The following is a 23,758-nucleotide window of genomic DNA, read 5'->3' on the forward strand; positions in this document are numbered from 1 at the left end:
TGATGCTCATCTCGCTTTATTGGCTGAGGGAGCCGGCGTACAGCTTCCGAGTCATGTGGCCAGCATGACTAAGCCACTTCTGGCGAACCAGAGCAGGGCACGGAAATGCCGTTTACCTTCCCTCCGGAGCGGTACCTATTTATCTACTTGCACTTTGACATGCTTTCGAACTGCTAGGTTGGCAGGAGCAGGGACCGAGCAACAGGAGCTCACCCTGTTGCGGGGATTCGAACTGCGAACCTTCTGATTGGCAAGTCCTAGGCTCTGTGGTTTAACCCACAGTGCCACCCGCATCCCTTATATAGTGGCAAAGATTCTGAAGTGTTGCACATCTCCAAGGAAATGCAAGTGGTTTCCACGTCACCGCTCCTAATATATACTTAAGGTGAAATTGGGTGCCCTAGCCTGACACAGTTGTTGCTCCCTTCATAAAAGTTTGAAATGTATTAGTAGGAACTGACTGACAGCTGCTGAATAGGTTTAGCTAATAACAAGAACAAGCAGGGACAGATGCAACAGTCATGCCTTCTGTCAAAGAGCATTAATTTCAGCCTTAGTAGCAAAGACAAGTTGCTTGTCAATTTCCATCAGAGACCCCAGACAGTACACCTACATATACTTATTCTAAGTGTTCTCTGTCATTAGGGAAAGTGAGGCATTTCATTTGGGATGCAGAGAGTGCTGGAACTGAGGTTCACTCAATATCTTGATTGCTATGATAAATTTATATGCCTTTAGATGGAGATTACGCTAACAGCATTGTGCTGCTGCTTATCTTGAAGTATATGTCATCCATCTTGACTGATTACACGGACAGTACATTGCTGACACTTTAAGATGGTAACGTTCTGCAAGCTGACAGCAAAACGTTATCTCTCAACTTCTCTACAGTTCTCCTACCTCAGTTAGAGAGAGAAAAAAATCACACTGAATGCACTATGGGCGGAGTGATGCACCCTAAGGTCATTGATCTGGACAAACTTAAAGGGAGGAGGGAATGCGACTGCAGTAACTAGGGCTTCCCATTTCCTTTCCAAGCAATCTATCAGAAGCTCACTGCAGTGGCTAAGACCTTTTGAATCTATTGGGGTTTACTAGCTGCAGTCCTATGTATACTTAGCTGGGAATAAGCCCCCATGAATTCAGTATGGTTTACTTTTGAGTGGACATATATAGGATTGCACTGTGAGCTGTGCATTATAACCAGTCTGGTTCAGATTTTGCCTCTGCTATGACTTGCTAGATGGCTTTAGGCCAGCAAGCCTCTCAGCCTCAGATCACAATTTGGGGATGGTAATACCAATCAGCTTTACCAGGTGTTGTGACGATTACAAGAGCCAGACTGCAACAGCAAAAACAACAGAGCTCTGGTTGGCGGCAACAAACAGACACAGCTACATCTTTATAAGATAATGTGTATGAGCCCTTTGGACATGTTTGGGGAACTTTTTAAGCCTGAGGGGCTGCATTTCCAGGGACCACATCTAAGTGGTGAACAGGACCAGAGGTAAACATGGACAGAGCAACACATGGAAATTTTACCTTTGTACAGTGAAATGGTTTCTACACACCCTCACACATCCTATTCTGTCCATCATTCAGGCAAGAAAGAGGCATGATCAGAGTTCAGGGACACATCAAAATGCCTGAGGATGGTGCAAAGCATGACCAGTAAGAGGGGTATGGTTTGGGGACAGGGGATGTGGCTGGAAAGAGGAGTGTAATGCGGGGGTAGTCCCAAGGACCAGTTAGAGAAGCTTGGAAAACCACATTTGCTCACCAAGCATGAGGTTCCCCAACCCTGCTGTAAAATGTTGTATTAGTGCTGCATATTATTACCATCATCTTTCTTTTCCATTTTTGCTGTCAATGCCTGTTCAACCTTTACTCTAAATTGCTCAAACTAGACAAAGGCATATTTGAATTTAATATGCACGTATTGGGGGGGGGGGAATGTAAATGTTTCTCCATGGGGTGGAGTGAGGGTTGATTATTGAGACTGCAACAGGTGAGGAGAAGTTTAACCCTTTCTTCCCCTATGGCACTCTTGACCAAAATCACTCTTCTGAAGCTGCCATTTGCATCGCAGAGTAGTTCTCTGTTGGAGCTGATGAGAATTCCCCTCCCAATGCAAGTAGCCATTTTGATGAATCTATTTTGGGTGGCAGTAAGGGGCGCAATAGGGAATGAAAGAGTGAAACTCCCCCTCTCCACCAGCTGCAAGCAGGGCCATAGCTAGGGGGTGGTGAGTTGGGCCCCCACCAGGGGCGCAGGTAGGGGGTTGCAAAACCTGCTAAAAATATGTACATAAATATGTCTATAAATAAAAATATAGATTATTGCCTCATAAGAAAAGGTTTTAAATAGAGGGTGAATTGAAAGGAGAGGTGGAAAGCACAGCTAATTTGTCAGTGGCTAGGGGGCGCAATCTGGACAGTTCTGCCAGGGGCACAAGATCACCTAGCTATGGCTCTCACTGCAAGTCCAGTAATTATCATTCTCCCTCCAGTGGTTGTTCTTGCATTTTTGCAAATAGCCAAACTTGCATTGATGCAGGGATTTTGGGCTTGTGAGCTTCCCCGAGGTGATAGGATGATTCTGCTGAGAACTCCTACTTGCTGCTAGATTGCCTTTTGAGATTCATCCCCAACTAATGTGTTTTCTTCTTTGTTCTGGAAACCTTCTGCACAATCCTATACATGTCTCCTTAGAAGTAAGTCCAACTGAGTTCAGTGTGGTTTACTCCCAGATAAGTGGGTATAGGATTGCAGCCTTAGAAAACATAAAACATATCAACTATTAGACATAAACCACAGAGTCATTTTATTTCATCAGCAAGACGGTCTTCAGTAAATGGTTCAATTATTTTTACTGAGTAGTGTTGGTCGGCGCAATCTTGAATAAAGCACTTGAATACAATTGCAACTTTTTGTTGTTGTATAGAATATAACTTCTGGTTTCAAATTCATCCTTTGCTTCTGTCAGTTTCCTAGGAGCTTTGGATGCCTGCCTTCTGTTTTATTGTTTCTTTGCCTGTTGCCTTTTGCTACAGTAATGAGCTTTCATGGATAAGTGGATTCTTGAAGGGAGGGGGTTAAACAATGAAGCTTTGAATTGCTTCCATCTCTTTCAGGATAGTTTGCACCACAATTTAGTCTCAAAACTGTTGTTGGCCTACTTTTAAGAAAGCTTTTTTATATCTTAAGCCAGAGGAAGCTGCAGCATCCTTTCATGAACTTTATTTATTATCTTTCCTATAGCGCAAGAGATGGGTGACATGCAGCCCATAGCCTCATTTCATCTGGGTGGCAAGAAGGGGTGAAGGGGGGTTGAGAGAAAAGGGGGTGGGGGTTGAGAGAAAAGGGGGTGGGCCCACGCACTGCCTGCTTTTTGACTCCAACCCTACTCACTGCTGCTCTGCAGCCCTTGGAAGATTAGCCCTAAGGAGATGCAGCCCCAAACATAAAATGTTTGCCAGCTCTGCTGTAGAAGTAAAGACCAAAATGGGGCTGCTGTTTCACTCATGTCCTGGTTATGGGTTTCCCATGATGCCACTGTGTATAAAGGTTGCAAGATTAGATGGGCCTTTGGCCTGATCCAGCAGGCTCTTAAGTTCTTATGTATAGCTGAATTATGATATTTTTGTTGTGTTTGTCCTCCTACACAGAATACATGTAGCAGATTTAGGGAAGTGCGACTGGTTTGGTTGCAGTGGGCATGGAGCCTTGAGGGTGCCACAACTATGATTTACAATGGAGTGTGAGAGGCAGAGGGGCATCAAATGTTGGTGTTGCACAGGATGCCACTGAAATTTGAGACCGCAAGATCTGCTACTGCAAGATCCACTACAGCCAATGTGGTGCCCTCCTGATGCTGTTGGACCCAATGGCCCAGCATCCCTGGCCATTGGCTGCACTGGATGGGGAGGATTGTAGTTGGAGTCCGACAACCTCTGGGGTGCACCATGTTGACTGCCCCTGGAATACTGAGTTCTATGGCTCTCTGCCAAAGACCCATGGTGGGGGGTGTGTGTTTAATTTTGCTTGCCATTTTGGCCTTCTTTGAAAGGAAAGGTGGGATAAATATGGGCAAAGAAAGAAATTGTCCTTTGTGAAATTAGTTACTCGCAGTGGCCAGGAAGCAAATGTCTTCATTCTAAAGAAAGAGTATGATGAACACCAAAGGCCCGTCCATTGCCCTCTTCAGAATCTATTCTCCATCAAATGGAAATTAGCAAATCATGAATATACACCAGCCAACATCTAAGATGAAGCTGTGGTGTAATATCTCTCAGAAAGGGGAATGGCACCTTGATTCTACCTTTCTCTTCCTTTTCTTGCAAAATCTTAAACAGCCTGTCTTAAAATGATTTTAAAATAAAACATCATATAAAAATGCAAACCTGCAAATATACTATTTTTTGTTGCCAACACATTATAGATCAGAGTTAGAATCATAGACTTGGAAGGGACCACGAGGGTCATCTAGTTCAACCCCCTGCAATGCAGGAATCTTTTGCTCAACATGGGGCTCAAACCCATGATCCTGAGATTAAGAGTCTCATGCTCTACCAACTGAGCTATCCCAGCTGCACCTCCCCCCATCCTTAAAGAACAGGACATAGCATGGGGTGGTTTTAGACCCAGATGCCCGAGTATCATCAGTAGCCTGAAGCACCTTTTATCAGCAGAGACTAGTACATCAGCTACAGCCTTTCCTTAACAGGAATAACTTGGATATAATGATGATGGATATTGTAGTAACATCTAAAATTAACTGGTGTAACATAGTGCTGCCTTTGAAGATGGTTTGGAAATATCAGTTGGTTCAGAATATGGCTGGTTCAGAGAATCCTGGTCTTGTTTCTCATGTACCAGATGGAGGATACTAGATTTGGGATTTAGTGTTTACATAGCAGTTCAAGCCACTAGATGGTGTAGAAGGACTCCTTTCTCTTTGACAGAGACCCATGCTTGTTGAAATATTTCTGATTTCAGATGTTGCATTTAGCTAAATAAATGCAGTTGTTATCCCTGTGTTGTGCACTGTCCATATACCAACCCTCAAGGTTGTGCTTCTGTTGTGGGTGTACCGTATTTTCTCAGCATTGTTGTTGTTGTTTAATCGTTTAGTCGTGCTCAACTTTTCGTGACCCCATGGACCAGAGCATGCCAGGCACTCCTGTCCTCCACTGCCCCCCGCAGCTTGGTCAGACTCATGCTGGTAACCCCGAAAACACTATCCAACCATCTCGTCCTCTGTCGTCCCCTTCTCCTTGTGCCCTCCATCTTTCACAACATCAGGTTCTTTTCCAGGAAGTCTTCTCTTCTCATGAGGTGGCCAAAGTACTGGAGTCTCAGCTTCACGATCTGTCCTTCCAGTGAGCACTCAGGGCTGGTTTCCTTAAGAATGGATAGGTTTGATCTTATTGCAGTCCATGGGACTCTCAAGAGTCTCCTGCAGCACCATAATTCAAAAGCATCAATTCTTCGGTGATCAGCCTTCTTTATGGTCCAGCTCTCACTTCCATACATCACTACTGGGAAAACCATAGCTTTAACTATATGGACCTTTGTCAGCAAGGTGATGTCTCTGCTTTTTAAGATGATGTCTAGGTTTGGCATTGCTTTTCTCCCAAGAAGCAGGCGTCTTTTAATTTTGTGACTGCTGTCACCGTCTGCAGTGATCATGGAACCCAAGAAAGTAAAATCTCTCACTGCCTCCATTTCTCAGCATTAAAGGTAAAGGTACCCCTACCCGTAGAGGCCAGTCGTGACCGACTCTAGGGTTGCACGCTTGTAGTTGTATTTTTAAGTGTGTCCACAGAGTCTGTAGGGTTTTTTTTTTTTTTAGAAAACACTTACAGGATTGTCATTGGCACCTATTAGATATCACTTGTGATGTCAAGGGTGACAAGTGAAATTATCCAATAATGAAAAAGTGAACTGCCAGAGTAGACAATAGCCCCCAATACATTCCCAGAAGCTTGCACCACCTGTGATTTTAACTCATCGTCACAATCATCATCATTTTTCAAGGCTGGGTACTCCTCCACTGTACCAGTCTTGCTGGGGAATAGTTAGCTTGTTGGTGTTTTTTATAAGTGAATACCAGTAAAGCTACCCCTGCAAACTCTCAGGTGTCCTGACCTTACCAAGAGGATCCTCTTGGTAGTTCCACTGCCCTCAGAAGTTCAGGGTGGTGGTGGACTGAAAGAGGGCATTCTCTGTGGCAGCTACTAGGTTGTGGAATTTCCTCCCCACAGAAGTGCAGCTGGCAGCTTCATTATATAGTTTGCATCATATGCTGAAAACATACCTCTTGACCTTGGAGATCTGACATTTAACTTAAAATCAAACTACACCTCCATTCACCAGATTTATTGGCCTTGAGAGACCAATGTATTTTATCCAATTCTGACCCATTTTTAACATTTCAGCAGGTCTCAGAGTCGCTCCTCCCACTACTTACGAACTCCAACCCTCCCAAACAACAAAATAATTCGAGGGCCTGGTTCGACAAAGACTGTAGGAATCTAAGATCTTTGCTTAGGAAATTACAAAATAAGGTAAAACAGGAAGGGACCCTGTCCTCAGTGGAAAACCTGCGCAGGTGGCGCTCTCATTATAAAAATACTCTAAAATTTAAGAAATCCCTCTATAGAAAGGAACAATGGGAGGCACTTGACAAGGCGATCAAATTGCGGGACGATAAAAAGTTCTGGGAAATAATTGCTCAGGGAGTCTCACCCAAAGGGAAAACTGTAACCAATAGTATTTCATCTAACTTATGGTACCAACATTTTCCCCGGCTATATACAACCTCAAACATTGCTAAACCGAGCCAGTTTCCTCCTATTAAAAACAATCTATTAATGGGCTGGGATCCTGTTACCGAATCAGAATGTTTACAGCTAATTAAAACACTCAAGAATGGCAAAGCTCCCGGTGAAGATATGATTCCTCCTGAGGTGCTTAAACTAAATGCCCAGTGGTGGGCGGTTTTTTTGGCCCAACTTTTTACGGCAATAAATGACACATGCAAAATCCCAGAAAATTGGAAACTGAGCCTGGTAGCCCCCATCTATAAGAAGGGAGACCCCCAAGACCCCTCAAACTATCGCCCCATAAGTCTCCTGGACATTGTGTATAAACTCTATACTCGCCACCTGCTAAACAAATTGGTTGACTGGGCTGACCATTCTAACTTGCTTAATCCGGAACAGGCAGGGTTTAGAAAGGGCCATAGCACAATAGGCCACTGTTTGGTATTACAGACAATGATAGATAAGTATACAAAGACACATAAGAGCAAACTTTTTGTGGCTTTTGTAGATCTCACATCTGCCTTTGACTCAATCTGTAGGGACAAATTATGGCAAAAACTACATGACACAGATATTGATAGACGACTTCTCAAAATACTTAGAGAGTTACATACAGGCACCACAGTTAAAATCAGAACTGGGATGTCAGGCAACTATACTGACCCTCTGCCACTGGGGAAAGGGGTTAAACAGGGCTGTTTGTTAGCACCGTTTCTCTTTAATTTCTATATAAACGACACTGTCCAACATATGGCAAAGTATAAGTCATCAGCTCCTGCCCTGGAAGGCAAACACCTGAATATACTGCTATATGCTGATGACATGGCAGTCATGGCACTCACTCAAAGGGGTCTACTCAGCATGCTGGAGGGGCTCGCAGCTTATTGTTCCCAAAACTCTCTAAAGATAAATTATGATAAAACAAAAATTGTGGTGTTTACTAGAGCTTGACATACATTTAGATGGTCTCTAGATGAACACAAAATTGAACAATGTCTCCTTTTTAAATATCTTGGTATCACTTTCCAAGCCACATCTAGCTGGCTTGCCCACTTCAAGACTGTAGCACTTCAACACGTAGGACAACTGGTGCTCTGCTCAGTTTCTTTTATTCGAGGGGAGGGCAACTGGTGATCCCGGCACTAAAAATTTTTGTTGGAAAAGTGATTCCACAGATGTTATACGGAGTAGAACTCTGGGGTTGGAATCAGAAGCTGTTAGAACGGCTTGAAATCTTCCAAAATTTTTATCTCAGAAGAATTCTAGGCCTCCCTCAGAGTACTCCGGCAGCTCTCCTAAGAGTGGAAGTAGGATTACCTTCTGTGTCTGCCAGGGCCCACTTAAGATTCCTGCGTTTTTTCACCAACCTCATAGATGCCCCGAACACCTTATTGGCTAAACAAGCCTTTATATCATTACAAAATAATACCACTTGGCATAAAAGCCTATTAGACATTCTATCCAGATACAACCTACCTGAGTTTAATACTCTCAAATTGTGGAGCCCTGATAAAGTTCGGGAATGGATCTTTGAAAAAGACGCCTTTTTGGACTCCACCAAGATAAAAAACTCAGGGTTTTCCTACTGGTTCCCCCGAGTAAAAGCAGTCAAAATCTGTGCCAACTACTTGGTGGATATCACCGATCCCATCCTTCGGAGAGCTTTCACTATGGCACGGTTTCAAACATTGCCAACTGCCTACCTGACCGGTAGATACACAAAAACCCCAGTAGAACATTGTTTATGTCCTCCTTGCCTTTGAAAATTAAAGAGGATCTTACACATTACTTCCTCTATTGCCCCATTTACTCGGGCTTTAGAGACGCATTCCTGCAAATTATACCCAACTCTATAACCAGTCCTGAAGATAGAGTAAAATTTTTGTTAGTTGATGCAAACCCACGCATTACCCATGTGGTAGCGGTCTTTGTGATGAAGGCCATGAAAGCCAGGGAAAGATTTATAGACGACAATGTAAAGACCCCTTCACCGTCTGTTTAACTCGCTGCTTGTTTTCCCTCCTTTTCTATCTTGTGGGAAGAAGGTTTTGTTGGCATAGTATGTAATGAATTTTAATATTTTTAACTATTGTAGTGTTGATTTTTGTGCACAGGTATGGTCCTCACAATAAACGGATTTGATTTGATTTAAGTTAGTTTTAAACTGTTTTTAATACTGAACTTCCAAATTGTTCTGACCTGAGCCCTGATGGTGAAAGGCACACAATAAATTGAATAGAAATCATAATAATGCTGTTGTTGTTGTTGTTTTGCTTTTAATTAGTGATCTGAAAGATGTTCTTTTCAGGCACAATAATGAGTATATAACATCAAATGTATGGCTATTCTGCCCCCATGCTTTGATATGGGATATTATGCATTTTTAAAATGAGGACTTGTTGTTAAAAGACAGTAATGGAAAAGAGGAACACAATCATTGATGGCTTGGCTGATCCCTCACAAGAATCAGCCAAAATATGAAATACTAATCTATGATACTGTAGATGCATTTTGTTCATTGTCTAAGCCAGTCTTCCCAAACGTGGGGCTCTCCCAGTATTTTGGACTACAACTCCCATAAGCTATGTTGAGTTGCAGCTGGGGGAAGGCTGATCTGAACTGATACTGAACTGAAACAGTATTGCTTATCTCAAGATGGATGCACACTCTGACTTGTCTTTGAATCCTGTGTTTATGGAAGGCAATCAAAGCAGCAACATATCATATCTAAGTGGAATATGTTTGCTTCAGCCACGTTTCCCCTTTGAAGCTGAAGAATTACACAAAATGAACACAGGGATGACAGATGTGCATGCTTAGGACCTGTGTCACATGTTAGGGCACACAAGTGGGAGGTCAGGTCCTAATGCCTTACCAGTTAGGATTCATGGTTATGAGTGTCTCTGCACTCCAACTCAGTCTAAGTCAAGGGATATTATTTAGACATTGACACAGAACAGATCTGGAAGCATATGAGGACAATCATAACTTTTTTGCCTTTCTTTGCTAGCCAAAGTAAACTTTTCCGACATTTTCTTCATTTGCAAAGATTTGTTTAGATGATTGATGTTCTTAATCTTTTTTTGAAATCAAATCTACTGAGTTTCATTTATGAGCATTTTTCTTTGCTCAGAATATCCGGTGTATTGCTAATAATCCCATGTATCCTTAGCAATTTGGAAATGTTCTGTTCCCTAGCATTCTAATTAAAAATGACATAAGATCCATCTTTTCTTTCCTCATTATTTCAAGAATTACTCATCTTTGATTTAAGAATCATAGACGTTCATACACACACTTTGTGCAAGAATAGATTAAATGAGCCCCAGACTGTTCTATGCGTAAGACAATGGTGACTAATTTGAACATTTTCATATACAATATGTCACCATAAACTAAACTCACCCTGAATAAATGTTTCTTTTAACCATAACTGTATTTTATTCCAGTGCTGCTGAGTGATTTGTTCAGACCATACTGATTTATATTGATCACAATTTTATCTGAGAAGGCTTTATTCCACTTTGTCATTACACTGATTTTAAACATTCTATTCATTTTTGTTAGTATAATGCCACTTGTTCTTTTAAACTGAAACACATGCAAAATACACAGCAGAACTGTAGGAGCTGTGAAAACCACATTCAGTTGGATAGTGTTTACTAGTAGAAAATAGGTAGTCTACTGCAAAGTCACTATTGGAAGTCCATTGTTGAGAAAATGAACAATGAAATCCCTAGCACAGTTATTGCAGGCCCAGGCCCAGGCCCTCTAAGCTGATGGTGAGGTCTGCAGGTGCCAAGTTAATATTGGGACACATGGGTTGGATTCAAATTGGAAACAACTCTATTGATTACAGACAAAAAGGTTCAGCTTAGACATTGGGCATGTATCCAATGATCAACCAGCCCACCTTCTGGTTGATTAATTAATATAGATATAGGGGTGCCCCTGCAGTGTGAACTGCATCCGGTGAACCCAATTGGTCAGTGGGGGGGGCTATGGCCTACCAGCCCCTGAGTTGGGTGTCTGGACATGAAACACTGCCCTCCAAGATCCCATGTCCCTAAGGTTGTGATGATTGCTATGAGGAAGGCAAAACCTGCAGACCCAGCCTGAACATTTTGCAGGGAAAACTACTCTCTGGCCCTGAAAATAGCAACTGATCAATATCCATAGCAAGGTCTGAAAATTAGGCTGTCACCCTTATGACAGCCATGAAACCATAGCAAAATAGGGAGGGTGGAACAGACAGCCACGTGGGAACTGTGGTGCCAAGTACAGCAGAGCCCACATTCTGTTCCCTTTGAGCTGACCTGGATGGGTGAAGTCTTCCCCCAGGTCTGCTCCAGTGGCCCCACCCACTAGGAACCCAGGTTGGTGCTGATTGGCCCCCAATGTCTTGCAGGATCTCCCTGACCCCAACGTAGCCACACAGGGTGGGAAACCAGTCTGCCTGTTAGACCAAAGCTAGGAGCTGGCTCCCACACACACACCCTGTTATAACACTGAGCCTACAATGCCACTTCTGGTAAGAAGGCAGGACAAATCAGCCCGAGTCATGTGGCTATGCTTCACATTGATTGCAAATTGCATGGAGAGGTACCCATCTGCAAGTATGCTGCTACGGTATCATCGGAAGTTCTTATATTCTTATCACACTGTATGACACTCATATCTTTCATCCTATAAAGTTACTGCCTTAGGAAGCAGGGGTGATTATAGAGCTTAGAAATGAATTGATTAATCTGACTTAGGAAGTATCTCAGAACTTGAAATTTCTAAATGTTACTGGGACTGGTATAATTTACTGTGGGTAGAATGGTGGACAGTGTTTAGTAGTGCTGGCCTGCTTTTTATAACCGGGGAGTGGACCTGAGTGGAGACTGTAACACTCAGGTCCTCTGCCTAAGCCCTGCCCCCCAGGCAGCCATGGATTGGCTGAATTTGAACTGAGGTCCTGGCAGTGCTCAGAATTCTCTGCGGTGGCTGCAAAGGAGTGGCAATGATTGTGAAAACATGGCGAGGCTCAGTGGGCATGGGGTGGCACTGTGGCAGGCCACAACCACCACTTACCACTGAATTGACAGCCATTCCCTTTTTTATTTTAAACAGCACATGAAGTTCAATTCCGTGGATCCTGTGGTATCCCACTATCTGTAATCTGTTTATAAATGAATGTCCACAGGCTCATTATTCAATATACAGTATTGTAATATATATCTGGAATACAAAGCTTACTCTAAAATCAAGAGTTGTATTCTTCCTATAATGAGGTGCTCTGCCAAAGAAGATTCAGACGTGCAGCTACAAAGGAAAATGTGTTCTGCATAACATCCCATATTGACCTTTTGGCTCCTCTCAACATTTTGCAGTAAAAAAAAAACCCATGTTGATACCAGAGTTGGATCACTGGTATGTTTTTATATACAACTTGCTCTTCCCACCCATTTGCTCATAAACAAACTCAGCTCCAGGCCAAGTCTGCATCTGCTAGTCCTATCTGTATGCTACTGTTGTATATTTCCTCATGCTCCCTCAAACACATCACACTACTGCCTCTTTACACTGTAGAAAAATGAAAAAATGTTCCTTAGTTGTCTCTTCTATTCCCAGTGTGATTTGTGGCTGGTGAAGAAGGCAGAGAAGGTAGAATATAGTACAATGAAAACTAAACTGAAACCTAAACTGTTAGATGCCAGACTTCCCATTGTGACCTGAGCACTCCATTACGTAGCCCACAATTACCAGGGCGAATTCCTCCCTCCCCACATTTTAAAAACCATATTCATATGTCAACTCATGAAAATATGTCTAGAACGTGAAAATCTAAACCGGTGAGAAAAACTGAGGTACCAATCACATGCACAGGTGAAGAACTTGTGTGAAATAATTTTTATATCACAGAATAGTAGGCACTTAAGTGAAGCAATCAGTTTAAAAATAATGATTGTTAAGTAAGATTAATAGACAATATTCATATATGACATGTTAGATCTAAAATGACCTTTAGAGAAAGTTAGACTAAGTTCTACCTGAGCAAGACAATAAGAAATAACAAGCATCTAAACCTCTGCTGAAACTTATTAAAAAGGGATCATAGGCTGAAATAAATCTACATTAAACACTAAAAGAGAATGTGGCTAAATATTCATAGAAAATCTCCTTCTGGTAGCACTGACTCAGAAGGGAGCACCATTGTTTCCTTTTCCTGGTTTAAAAGGGGTCGGGGAAGCACACAAGGAACCTAACAGCACTGGGAAATTGCACAGACAAGCACAGAACTGAGATAATAGTGACAAGGTCCACGTTATGTTGAATTGTGTGCTTCTGCCAGAGCTGGTGAAGATAGAATGCAGGCAGGCTTTTAATGTTGAATATGGGAATGGGAACACTGCCAAAAAAAAAATCTCTCAGCAAAAAGAAAATGATTTGTTTACAGTTGCTAGACACCCTTGCTAATGAACAGACGAAAGAAAAGATACAATATGTGTTGCGAAAAACAGGTTCCATGTTTTACTAGCAGGAAATGCAGAGGATGATAAATTTAACAACAAAGGCTTACAAAAGCAGCATTTACTCAAATGCTACAAAGACTTGTTTCTCTGACATTTGAATCAATCCACCATATGTTATTTATTTGACTGGAGATTTTTTTTGTATAACAGTTTCTGCAACAATAAAAAAAGAGACAGTGGTAAATAGCTAATTGTTTTGAGCATTATCTGTTCTTTACTGTAAAAGGTAAAATAACTAAAGATTTTTTAAACATTCTTTGGTATTTGCTCACACAAGTCTATATCCATGCAAAATCTGTGGAGAGGCAAAGTGAATTGTGAGACAGAGGAAGGCCCCCACTCCGCAACTACAGAGGATTATTTTGGGATGAAGGAGAGAACAAAAGAATAAGTTTTGGTTCTCTGTTTCTAGAAATGGGGAAGGATTAGGTTCACTCCACGATTTGGAAAGCTTCTGCCTAGTCTGCATCTGACGATCAGGCTCGGATCAGAACGTAGACATGTGGCTTAGATCACACATCTACAAACCTTTTGAACAGCATGGTTTGATTCAACATATATTTCTTTGTATGAGGTGATCTGAGGGGCTTCCTGGTTCATTCGTTCTTTTAAACGGCTTGCAGCTGCTTGCAGCTGCTAGAAAGCACAAGGATTGCTGCACTTGTTGAAAATGTTTTAAGTAAAAAGCCCCTGGAAGCAGCAGTACATTATGATGTTCCAACTGTTCCTTGGTAATTGTATGGAGAAAAAGATCACTAACCCGAGGCACTTATAGGGACATTCTACATGGGGGCAGCCATCTTTTCCTCCATACAATTACCCAGGAAGCAGGATTTGTACGCAGCTACAAACAGTTTAAAAGAAAGAACCAGGGGAACCCTTGCTCCACATCATAAGTACTGTACTTAAAAACAATTTCCATCAGTTGAAAGCATGGGATTATTTAATAGGGTTTTCCCTAAAAACTTGCATGGATTTGGGACAAGTGGACTATTCAAATGCATAGACTGGATTGTGACTTTTTCTCAATACAGATGCTTCAGGTTACAGACTCCGCTAACCCAGAAATAGTACCTCGGCTTAAGAACTTTGCTTCAGGATGAGAACAGAAATCGCATGGCGGCAGCGGGAGGCCCCATTAGCTAAAGTGGTACCTCAGTTTAAGAACAGTTTCAGGTTAAGAACGGACTTCCAGAACGAATTAAGTTCTTAACCCGAGGTACCACTGTACTGCAAGACCCAGATCCTTCCCATTTTATATAACTACGGCCCTCTATTATCCCAACAGCAGCTGTTAGGTTTAGGTTCAGCAATAGTACATGAAGGCAAGTTCAGTTCTTTCTCTGTTTCAATTCCAGGGATTACCATGGATGAGAAGGCAGGACTCACCCAGAAGCAACTGTCAGCAAAGAAGGGAAATATGCATGTGACAGCAATGGTTGGAGCTGTTTAGCAGAGGAGGCAGCATTTTATCTCAAATCCCTAATACTAAGGTAGGGAATCATTATCTACCAGTTCTCCCAAGCAGTGCCTCTCTTGAAACAAATAAAGTCATGGAATTCATGGGAAATAAAAGGAGTGGCATGGCTATAATGGGAACTAAATTTCTTCTTACCAGTAAATCACTATCTGAAAGGCAAAGAACTTCCACCTGTATGCTAGTATATTGTTTATTCAGAAGTGTTGTATGTGCAGAAAAATAGAATCTCCCCAACTAAAATGATCAAACATGATAAATGTTAAGTTTAAAGGGCATACCATCTGCAGAAATTCAATTTCCGTTTGAAGAGCCTCACAGGCATTTTCCATTTCATCTTCTCTGTAACTCTCCAATTTCTTTTTAAGCCTGTGCCAACATTTAAAAACAAAACACCTGATATGGTGAGGCTGTCAGCTGAATCTTTCTCTTCTTCACAGCAGTCCTAGTTCTTAATTCAACCTTGATCATCCTAGCTGTCTCCCATTAAAAGTCCTGTAAGCTCCCCAACAATGTGTGGATCACATGTCACTATCCAGTTATAAATCAGAGAGACTAAAGTTTGCTAGATTGCTTGATGTGATTTAAACTGCATTACCCAAGACTGTATAAATCACTGCACAGTACTGGCAATTGTTTAGTGATGTGGAGAAATTAGACAATCTCCAGGAAGAATATATATCTCCAGAATAAGTGCTGTAAGACAAGCTTAAGTTAAAAGACTGTATTTTTTTCCTCTGTGGGTTTGTGTGCATATTATAACCTATGATGAAATTATATCCTAGTCATTCAAAAACTTCATGATTTTAATCTTTAATCCTTGCCTTTTATAAGTTCTTATGAATCTTGTTCCCAGAGTTGGTGATCTTCTCTGCCTATTGCTTACCTTCTCCAAGGGTTTCAATAATCTCTTTTCCACTGCCAAAATATCATGTCATTCTTTAACATTTCGTGGAGCATATTTTAAGTCAGGAGTAGCCAATATGGTGCCCTCCAGACACTCTTGTGTTACAAGTCCCATCAGCCTCAGCCAGCATAGCCAATAGCCAGGAATGATGGAAGCTGAAGTCCAAAACATCTGAACACCATCATGTTGGTCACCATGTGTTAAATAATGGATTGCTGGTGGTGCACCTCTCCTCCAATTTACTTTAATGAAATCTACGACATACATTCGAGGTTCTCAACTGCTGAAAAGGGAAAAAGACATCTAGTGTCTAATATTATATCTACATGGATCTTCTGTACCATCTGGATCATGACAAATCTCATTGCTTCTCATAAGCTTTTGTGTTATTTTACAACATAAAATTTTTAGAATCTCATGAAAAGATACTGTGTAGCAACATGCATTGCCTCATGACACAGAAAATGTATTCCAGATGCTCAAAGATTTCTTGCTACAAATGTGTCAGCACCACAATGCACAAAGGTTATGTCCCACTGTTGTCCCATTTTCCAGAAAAGGGAGAAAAATGCAGGCAAAATATGAGAAGCTGACCAATATCTTCCATGCCAGGAGACAGACCAATGTCATTTTAATGTCGATTGCTGGAAGAAAATGCTTTTAAAAACAAAAAAACAAAAAATAAAACCCAGAAATATACAGGCATCCCTCCCACTTGTGCATGATCAACTTGCACATGATCATGTATACGTGCCACACCAGGAAATAAATAGATGATTTCATTCATACCAAGAAATGGAGGGAAAGAGCTAGAGAGTCCCCGTGGCTTGCAAGGAGACCCTTCCTGGAGCCCAGAGGACTTCAGTGAGGGAGGAGAAGAGACTGGAGCAGCAGCGGGGCTTTGTTTAGGCTGCTCAGCCTCCCCACTGAACAGCTGGTGTGTAGGGTACTGCAACAGCTGCCACTTTCCTGAGCATCCTCCTGCCAGCCCTAGCTTCAATTTCAGTTGTAGATATTTTTGGTACAGTGTTTTTGATTTTTGGAAGTAGTATTTTGGATAGAAAATAGCAGAGAGGGCATTTAAAGAGTGCTCCCTAGTTATGCAATGTTCAGTTATGCATGCAGGGCCCCGAAACATAACCCCCACATATGTGGGAAGTTCGTCTGTAGTGTGAATGGGAGAATAGGATATAAGAGACAATCTCCTTTTCCAAAGGTGTTTACCCCAGTCCCTCTGCCAAGAAACCCCTCTACGTTGTAGAGAATGTTCAGGCATTTTCTAAGGTGCACACTCGCGGTTCATGTAGGACACACAAAATGTTTTACCTAGAACAGTGTTCTCCTACAACTGAATGTTAAAGTCGATTATTAGTAGCTGCAGGCAAGCGGACATTCACCAATCATCACCTTGAGAAGCCTTCCCCAATGTGGTGCCCTCCAGATGTTTGCAACTCCTATCATCGTTGTTTGTCATCAGGAGGGCATGAAGTTGGGGGAAGTTGTTCTTCAGGAATACCTGGTAAATTTCTGAAAACCTTAGGTTCCCTGGAAAATAGCTTCCACATAATGTAGGAAATTGTGCCCTTTGAGACTACATTGCATTCTTACAGAAACATTAGTAAGAGCTTTCCTTGAAGAGAGGAATTATAGTTACAGAGAGCAGCAAAAGATTCACTTTCCTGTTGCACACCAAAAATGTTTTGCAGAACAATAATCAATACTGCATGTTAGTCAGTTTTAGACTGAGCCTTCTTTAAAATGGAAGTAAGTTTGAATTTGACAGTATGTTCCACATGGGGAATGTTGTGAGCATGGTATGAAGTATATGAAGTGTTCCACTAGCACAGAAACAAGTTCCTACTTTAACACCTGCATAACATTTCATCAATGGCAAAGAAAGAAATTAACACAGAAACTTCCAATAAATAGGCTATATTTTGGTGGCAGAAGACGAAAGAAATCTACTGATGTTTGGGGATTATGGTCTTTTTATTCTGGCTTGTTCAATGCAGCCTCAGGATTGAAGAACAGGCAGGCAGCTCATTGAGTGTCAGCAGCAATAACAAAGCAGAGCAGAAATGGCGACTAATATGGGAATGGAAGCTTCTTTATATGGGATGTCTTCTACTTGGGAATGGAAAAGCTCTGAAACTAAGGAGTCCATATACTGAGTACTACCCATTATATTTGCTTAAGTGGATACTTGCTGGACCAAGAAAAAGCTATTTCAGATCTTTTAATGGTCCACAGTATATGCAGCAATAAAGTTATACTGCAGTCCTTGTCATACCTGCCAGAAGATAGTAAAATGGAAGATAAGTATAAAGTTGTGTTAAACCCATTCATGATAATAGAGGAGCAATTTCTGGGGTCACAGTGGTTATTTTGGGATTGCTAAGTGAGCCCATATAGGGAAAGGATTATATTCTGGTGGTAGTAAATATATCACAGTGTGGGACCTCGACTGAGATTTTATATATATTGAATGTTAAGAAGATTCAGAAGCTTACCTTGTCTATAAACAACATTCATTGTTTAAATATTACTTGGTAATATCTCTTCCACACAAAAGGGTTATGCTAAATATAATGGCAACATGTAACCTTGAATTAAAAGGAGTAAAAGGAGTACTAATCCAAAACCCAGCTCCATAGTTCCACTTTTTGTCTGCTTTTATTTGTATATGGTGGTCCCTATCACTTGCAAAATTGTCTTTTTCTTTCTTACTTACTTACTTACTTACTTACTTACTTACAATTACATTTCTTTGTTAACTAGAACAGGTGTATTTTCCCAAGTACAGCTGCAGTGTATGTGCCGATTTAAAGAAGAAAAAAGTCCTAAAATGAGCATGTACAATACCCTCAATCTTCCATCACATCATGCATTTTTGCTTTTTAAAAAAGGCACAGACCCAAAGCCTCTGAGCCTGATCCTATGGTTGTTTTTTGTTGTTTCTGCTATGCACTGCAGACAATAAGATCTGCCAACAAATTAATTTACCTTATGGAAATATAGTTTCAAGGATGGCAATACTGTGTTTGTGTCCTGATTTAGCTTAAGCATTTGAGATGGCCACAATACAATTAATGTATCATACACGTCTATGATTTGGTGTACTTTTGCACCTGATCTATTGAGTCAGATAGCGCACAGCAGTATAGCATAAGACAGTCAAACAGCTGTGTAAGGCTGGTTCTTTGCTATGGCCAGGCCCAAGGGCCCACACACATCCTTACTAAGAACACAGCACCCCTCCTGGGTCAGAACCTGTTTACTAACAGCCATTCCCTCTTGTCTGTCCCTTGCGTCTGTTGCTCAGAGTCCAGGAATGCTGCAAATTTGAAGAGTCTGTTCTAGCTGTAGGGTAGCTCAGACGCACATGCAGGAACATGACTGATGTTGAAGAGGCCAGGAACCACCTTGGCTGTGAATCCTGGAACACCTGCTCCCTGCCTTGCAGGCCTTTTTCCACCCAAGTGGAGCCCTGACTGGCCCTGACTACAAAAGCTGAGGCTGCTGAACGGACTCTTTGGTGGTGTTGCTGCTGCTGTTGTTGTAGCAGCAGCAGGGTGTTGCTGCAGTTTTTTTGTATCTTTGTTTTAGATCTTCTTGTGATTTATGTGGCAATTGTTCTGTTAGGTTGTGTATTTTTTTTAAATGTTTTACTGATTGTTTAGGACTACTTTTGTTATGTTGTAGTTAAGTATTTTTTAAATGCTTTAAGTCACCTTGAGCATGGTTTGAACAGTGGAAAGGCGGCAAACAAATAAAAATATGGATGTATGTATGTTGCTTTTGCTTGAGCTGTTAAGAGAAATGTCTAATTGCTACTTGCAAAGTGCTCTGAAGCTGTAAGGCACTAGATAAACAATTATGCATTTGGTAGAAACATTTGCTTTTCTCACTGAGTTTTGCGAAAGGCAGTAAAAGACGTTTTTGTTGCTTCATGCTCCCATTCGGCTGCTTGATTTATATGGTTAATTCTTTGTTTTGTTTTGTTTTTAAATAAAAAGCTAGGTAATTTCAATATACCCCAGACCCATCCCTTCAAGAAACAGGGAATGTATCTGAAGTTACAGGCTGCACAATCAATGTTGTGGAGACACTTAAGTAATGAATAAATAATGGAAATTTATCATTAAGTCTGGAGTGAATGAAAATATTTAAAGTTATACTTAACCAGAAATTTTTGAAAGTGTAACACTAAAGTAATAACAAGAATATTAACCATATATAAGGTTCACTATTTGATGCACTTTAAATGCAAACTTTAAATGGGATGAAAACATACTATGAATATTTAGCCACTTGTCTGAGCAGGACAAAATGCAGCTCTGAGCAAAATTATTAAATGCCAAAGACCTTACTGAGCTAATGTGTGCATACTGTGTTTCAACAGTTTGGTCAATTAGCAACATTATATTATGTATATTTGTTTAATAGTTCTGTGGGTTTTTATTAAGTACACAACTTAGAGAGCTCTTTGACTCAGTGTTTTATAATTATTTCTAAATAAATTAAGTAAATAAACAAAATCAGCATGAAATAGCTGGACTTGAAACTAAGGATATTCAATCCACATACCAGTTAAATGAATGTAAATTGATACGATCTAAAGAGTATTGTATAACAATGTGAGAGAGTGACTTTTAGAGCAGTCCTTAACTCCTGGCAACATGGATGTTTCTGTTTCCTGTTCAATGGGAAGAAGAGCTTCTACTAGTTATCTTAATATAATAACACTGTTCTTTTTATCCTTTTAAAGGAAGGAGTAAAGATTCGTTTTAGATTCTTAAAGGGTATAGTTATATTTTAACTGCCTTTCTCCCACCTTGCTTTTCTCTTGGCCTGTTAGTCTCAGCAATCAGCCTAACCATTCAGTAAGACTGGTTTTATTTTTGCTCTGAAAATCTATGCTTCAATAATTACTGTGAGATTTTGGAAGCTTGAAATGAGTTGATCCAATAAAAGATTATTTCCCATACTATATGCATCTCAACCAGCAGAACCATCACGTTTCTGAAAAGTCTCCACAGCAGGAGTGGAAGATATAGGTCTAGAGGAGGACTGTTCTGGCCTAACACGTTTAAAAAAGGGTTACAAGCCAATTCTCAGAAACCACTTGCCTTTTTAAAAGACCTGAAGCTTGTGCCTGCTGATCAAAGGGCTTGAAGGGCTGCAGGGGAAAACTCATGAGCAATTGGTATTCTATCTCCAAAGCCATGGGTGGGCAAACTAAGGCCTGGGGGCCAGATCCAGCCCAATTGCCTTCTAAATCCGGCCCGCAGATGGTCCGGGAATTAGCGTGTTTTTACATGAGTAGAATGTGTGCTTTTATTTAAAATGCATCTCTGGGTTATTTGTGGGGCATAGGAATTTGTTCATTATTATTATTTTCAAAATATAGTCCGGCCCCCCACAAGGTCTGAGAGACAGTGGACCAGCCCCCTGCTGAAAACATTTGCTGACCCCTGTGGACCAAAGCTAATGAAGTGACTATTCACATTCTGGTAGTTGTAACAAAGGTCATGAATTGGAAGTGCTCTTCCAGGCACCTTCATCACCGTCCAAATACTGCTTATGCAGCAGTATGAGGGAATTGTGCACTATTACATAAATATCAACACAACCCACTATAAATTAATATTCCTTAATCCAGCATATAGGCAGCAGGAAGAATGTCCAAAATATTATATTTGTGAGACATATAAACTGGAGTAATGTTTATAGATAACATTACCAAACCAATACAAGGGCATTCTCATGAAGTCAGAAGTTTGGGAACCTGAACCCTGCTGGTTCAGCCTCTTGTCAGAAGTACACTTTTTTGTTAGTAAGTAGTACTCTACCTAACAAGCCTGATATCACTCGTAGACAGAATGCTTTCTAATTGAAGAATTTTTTTGTGAGGCAAAAAACATTAACCAAGTGACTAAAGATGCAAGCATCAAACTTCAAAGCTGGAGACAAATATCACTTGTGTTCCTACCTACTAAAACTTACGTAAATTGACAGACGAACCGCTCTCCCAAACTACGGTACGTTTCCTGTGTATGCATTTGTGTAAGGAAAATTACTCCCGAGCAAATTTCCAATGACAGAATTTACCCTAGAGCACGTTTTTATTGTTGGATTATAAACCTTGAAATTGGGGTTCATAATAGAAACCCTGACACAATTCTAACAATAATAACCCCACTGGGCATTGGTATAAAAAGTTTTAAGAAATCAGTTAGCACATTGTCATTACAGAAACTCATTCTGCACCCCAGAGATTACTCCAGAGATGGGTATTTCTTGCTTATAAAATTTAACATAGAATTAAATTGAACATATTTGTTCAAAACCAACAGAATCATGGCCCTCGGCAATGCACTGTTAATATGAAGGATTTGTTCAGCTCTAGTGGACATATTTCCTGGATGATTTATGTGAATGCAGTGTCATTTGTTCTTTCATGGTTTCAGTAATGAGCTTTCTTAGGCTATAATAAGAAATGTAAGAAGCAATCCTAGTTCTTTCAGATTAGTCAAGTAAACAAACGCCTTAACTATTAAATAACACAAAGCAACTTCAAACTATTTCCATATTTCCAGGTTTCTGAAAAGAGTGCAGAAGTTCACACTCTAAAAAGAGAAAACCCTTCTCTAAAATTTCCCTCTGAAATGGACTAACAGAAGAAGAATGGGGAAAAGCAGAATGCCATTCAAACTTCTAACTGTAAATGAATCCAGTCGCCTCATTTTATCTATGAATGAAAATATGGCTTTAACCTGTTCCTATGGGGGGACGGGACATGAAAGGCAAATATAAACCAAGGTTCCGCTTTTTTAGCATTTGTGCTTTCCCACTAATCTACAATAAATTAATTTTGCATATTCACTCCTCTTTTCACTCTGTTTTTTGTGACTTACAGTTAATAATAATTACTTTTTGGTTCACCTTAAATAGGTGGTATATACTGATAAGATAAAATACATTCCCTCTTCTAGGCAATATACTCAAATGCTTTTAAGGATTGTATGTTAATAATAATAATAATAATAATAAATTTTATTTATATCCCGCCCTCCCCAGCCGAAGCCGGGCTCAGGGCGGCTAACAACAATCAAACAATCAGATAATCGCACATTCTAAAAATATTTCATTATAAAAATCAATTAAAATGAAATTAATGGCAACTGATTAAGCAAGATTCTGTGCAGGTTGCCAGAGGAGGGAGTCAGGCTGCGCCCTGACCAAAGGCCTGGTGGAACAACTCTGTCTTGCAGGCCCTGCGGAAGGATGTCAGGTCCCGCAGGGCCCTAGTCTCTTGTGACAGAGCGTTCCACCAGATTGGAGCCGCAGCCGAGAAGGCCCTGGCTCTAGTTGAGGCCAGCCTAATCTCTCTGAGGCCTGGGACCTTGAGGATGTTATTATTTGCAGACCGTAGGTTTCTCTGTGGGGCATACCAGGAGAGGCGGTCCCGTAGGTATGAGGGTCCTAGGCCGTATAGGGCTTTGAAGGTTAAAACCAGCACCTTAAACCTGATCCTGTACTCCACCGGGAGCCAGTGCAGCTGGTATAGTACTGGATGAATGTGATCTCGCAGCGAAGACCCCATAAGGAGTCTCGCCGCGGCATTCTGCACCCGCTGGAGTTTCTGGGTCAGTCTCAAGGGCAGCCCCACGTAGAGCGAGTTACAATAATCCAGTCTGGAGGTGACCGTCGCATGGATCACAGTGGCTAGGTCAGGGCGAGAGAGATAAGGGGCCAACTGCTTAGCTTGGCAGAGATGAAAAAATGCCGCCTTCGTTATAGCTGTAATCTGCGCCTCCATAGAGAGGGAGGTATCAAAGATTACACCCAAACTCTTAACGGACGGTGCTGGCACTAATTGCACCCCCGCAAGAGATGGGAGTTGCCCCCTCAATCCCATATCGTCCCACCCCAGCCAGAGGACCTCTGTCTTCGAAGGATTTAACTTCAACCGGCTCCCACGTAACCATCCAGCCACAGCTTCCAGACATCTCGCCAGTGTGTCTGGG

General features: G+C 41.2%; 3 protein-coding genes across 4 annotated transcripts in view; 1 reads left to right on the forward strand and 2 right to left on the reverse strand.

Moving 5' to 3' along the window:
• Positions 1–23,758, forward strand: part of HSPA12A (heat shock protein family A (Hsp70) member 12A) — a 320,123-nt gene that overhangs the window by 132,716 nt on the left and 163,649 nt on the right. The gene's annotated exons all lie outside the window — the stretch shown is intronic.
• Positions 1–23,758, reverse strand: part of LOC307216431 (pancreatic lipase-related protein 2-like) — a 195,371-nt gene that overhangs the window by 35,036 nt on the left and 136,577 nt on the right. The gene's annotated exons all lie outside the window — the stretch shown is intronic.
• CCDC172 (coiled-coil domain containing 172) overlaps positions 12,753–23,758 on the reverse strand; it is a 29,197-nt gene continuing 18,191 nt past the window's right edge. Inside the window, 3 exon segments of the mRNA XM_079976780.1 lie at positions 12,753–13,486; positions 13,489–13,497; positions 15,103–15,190. Of these exon segments, the coding sequence (XP_079832906.1) occupies positions 13,463–13,486; positions 13,489–13,497; positions 15,103–15,190 (121 nt within the window). The 3' untranslated portion in view covers positions 12,753–13,462.

The sequence above is a fragment of the Podarcis cretensis genome (genome assembly GCF_951804945.1).
Source record: "Podarcis cretensis genome assembly, chromosome: 5".
Lineage (NCBI taxonomy): Eukaryota > Metazoa > Chordata > Lepidosauria > Squamata > Lacertidae > Podarcis > Podarcis cretensis.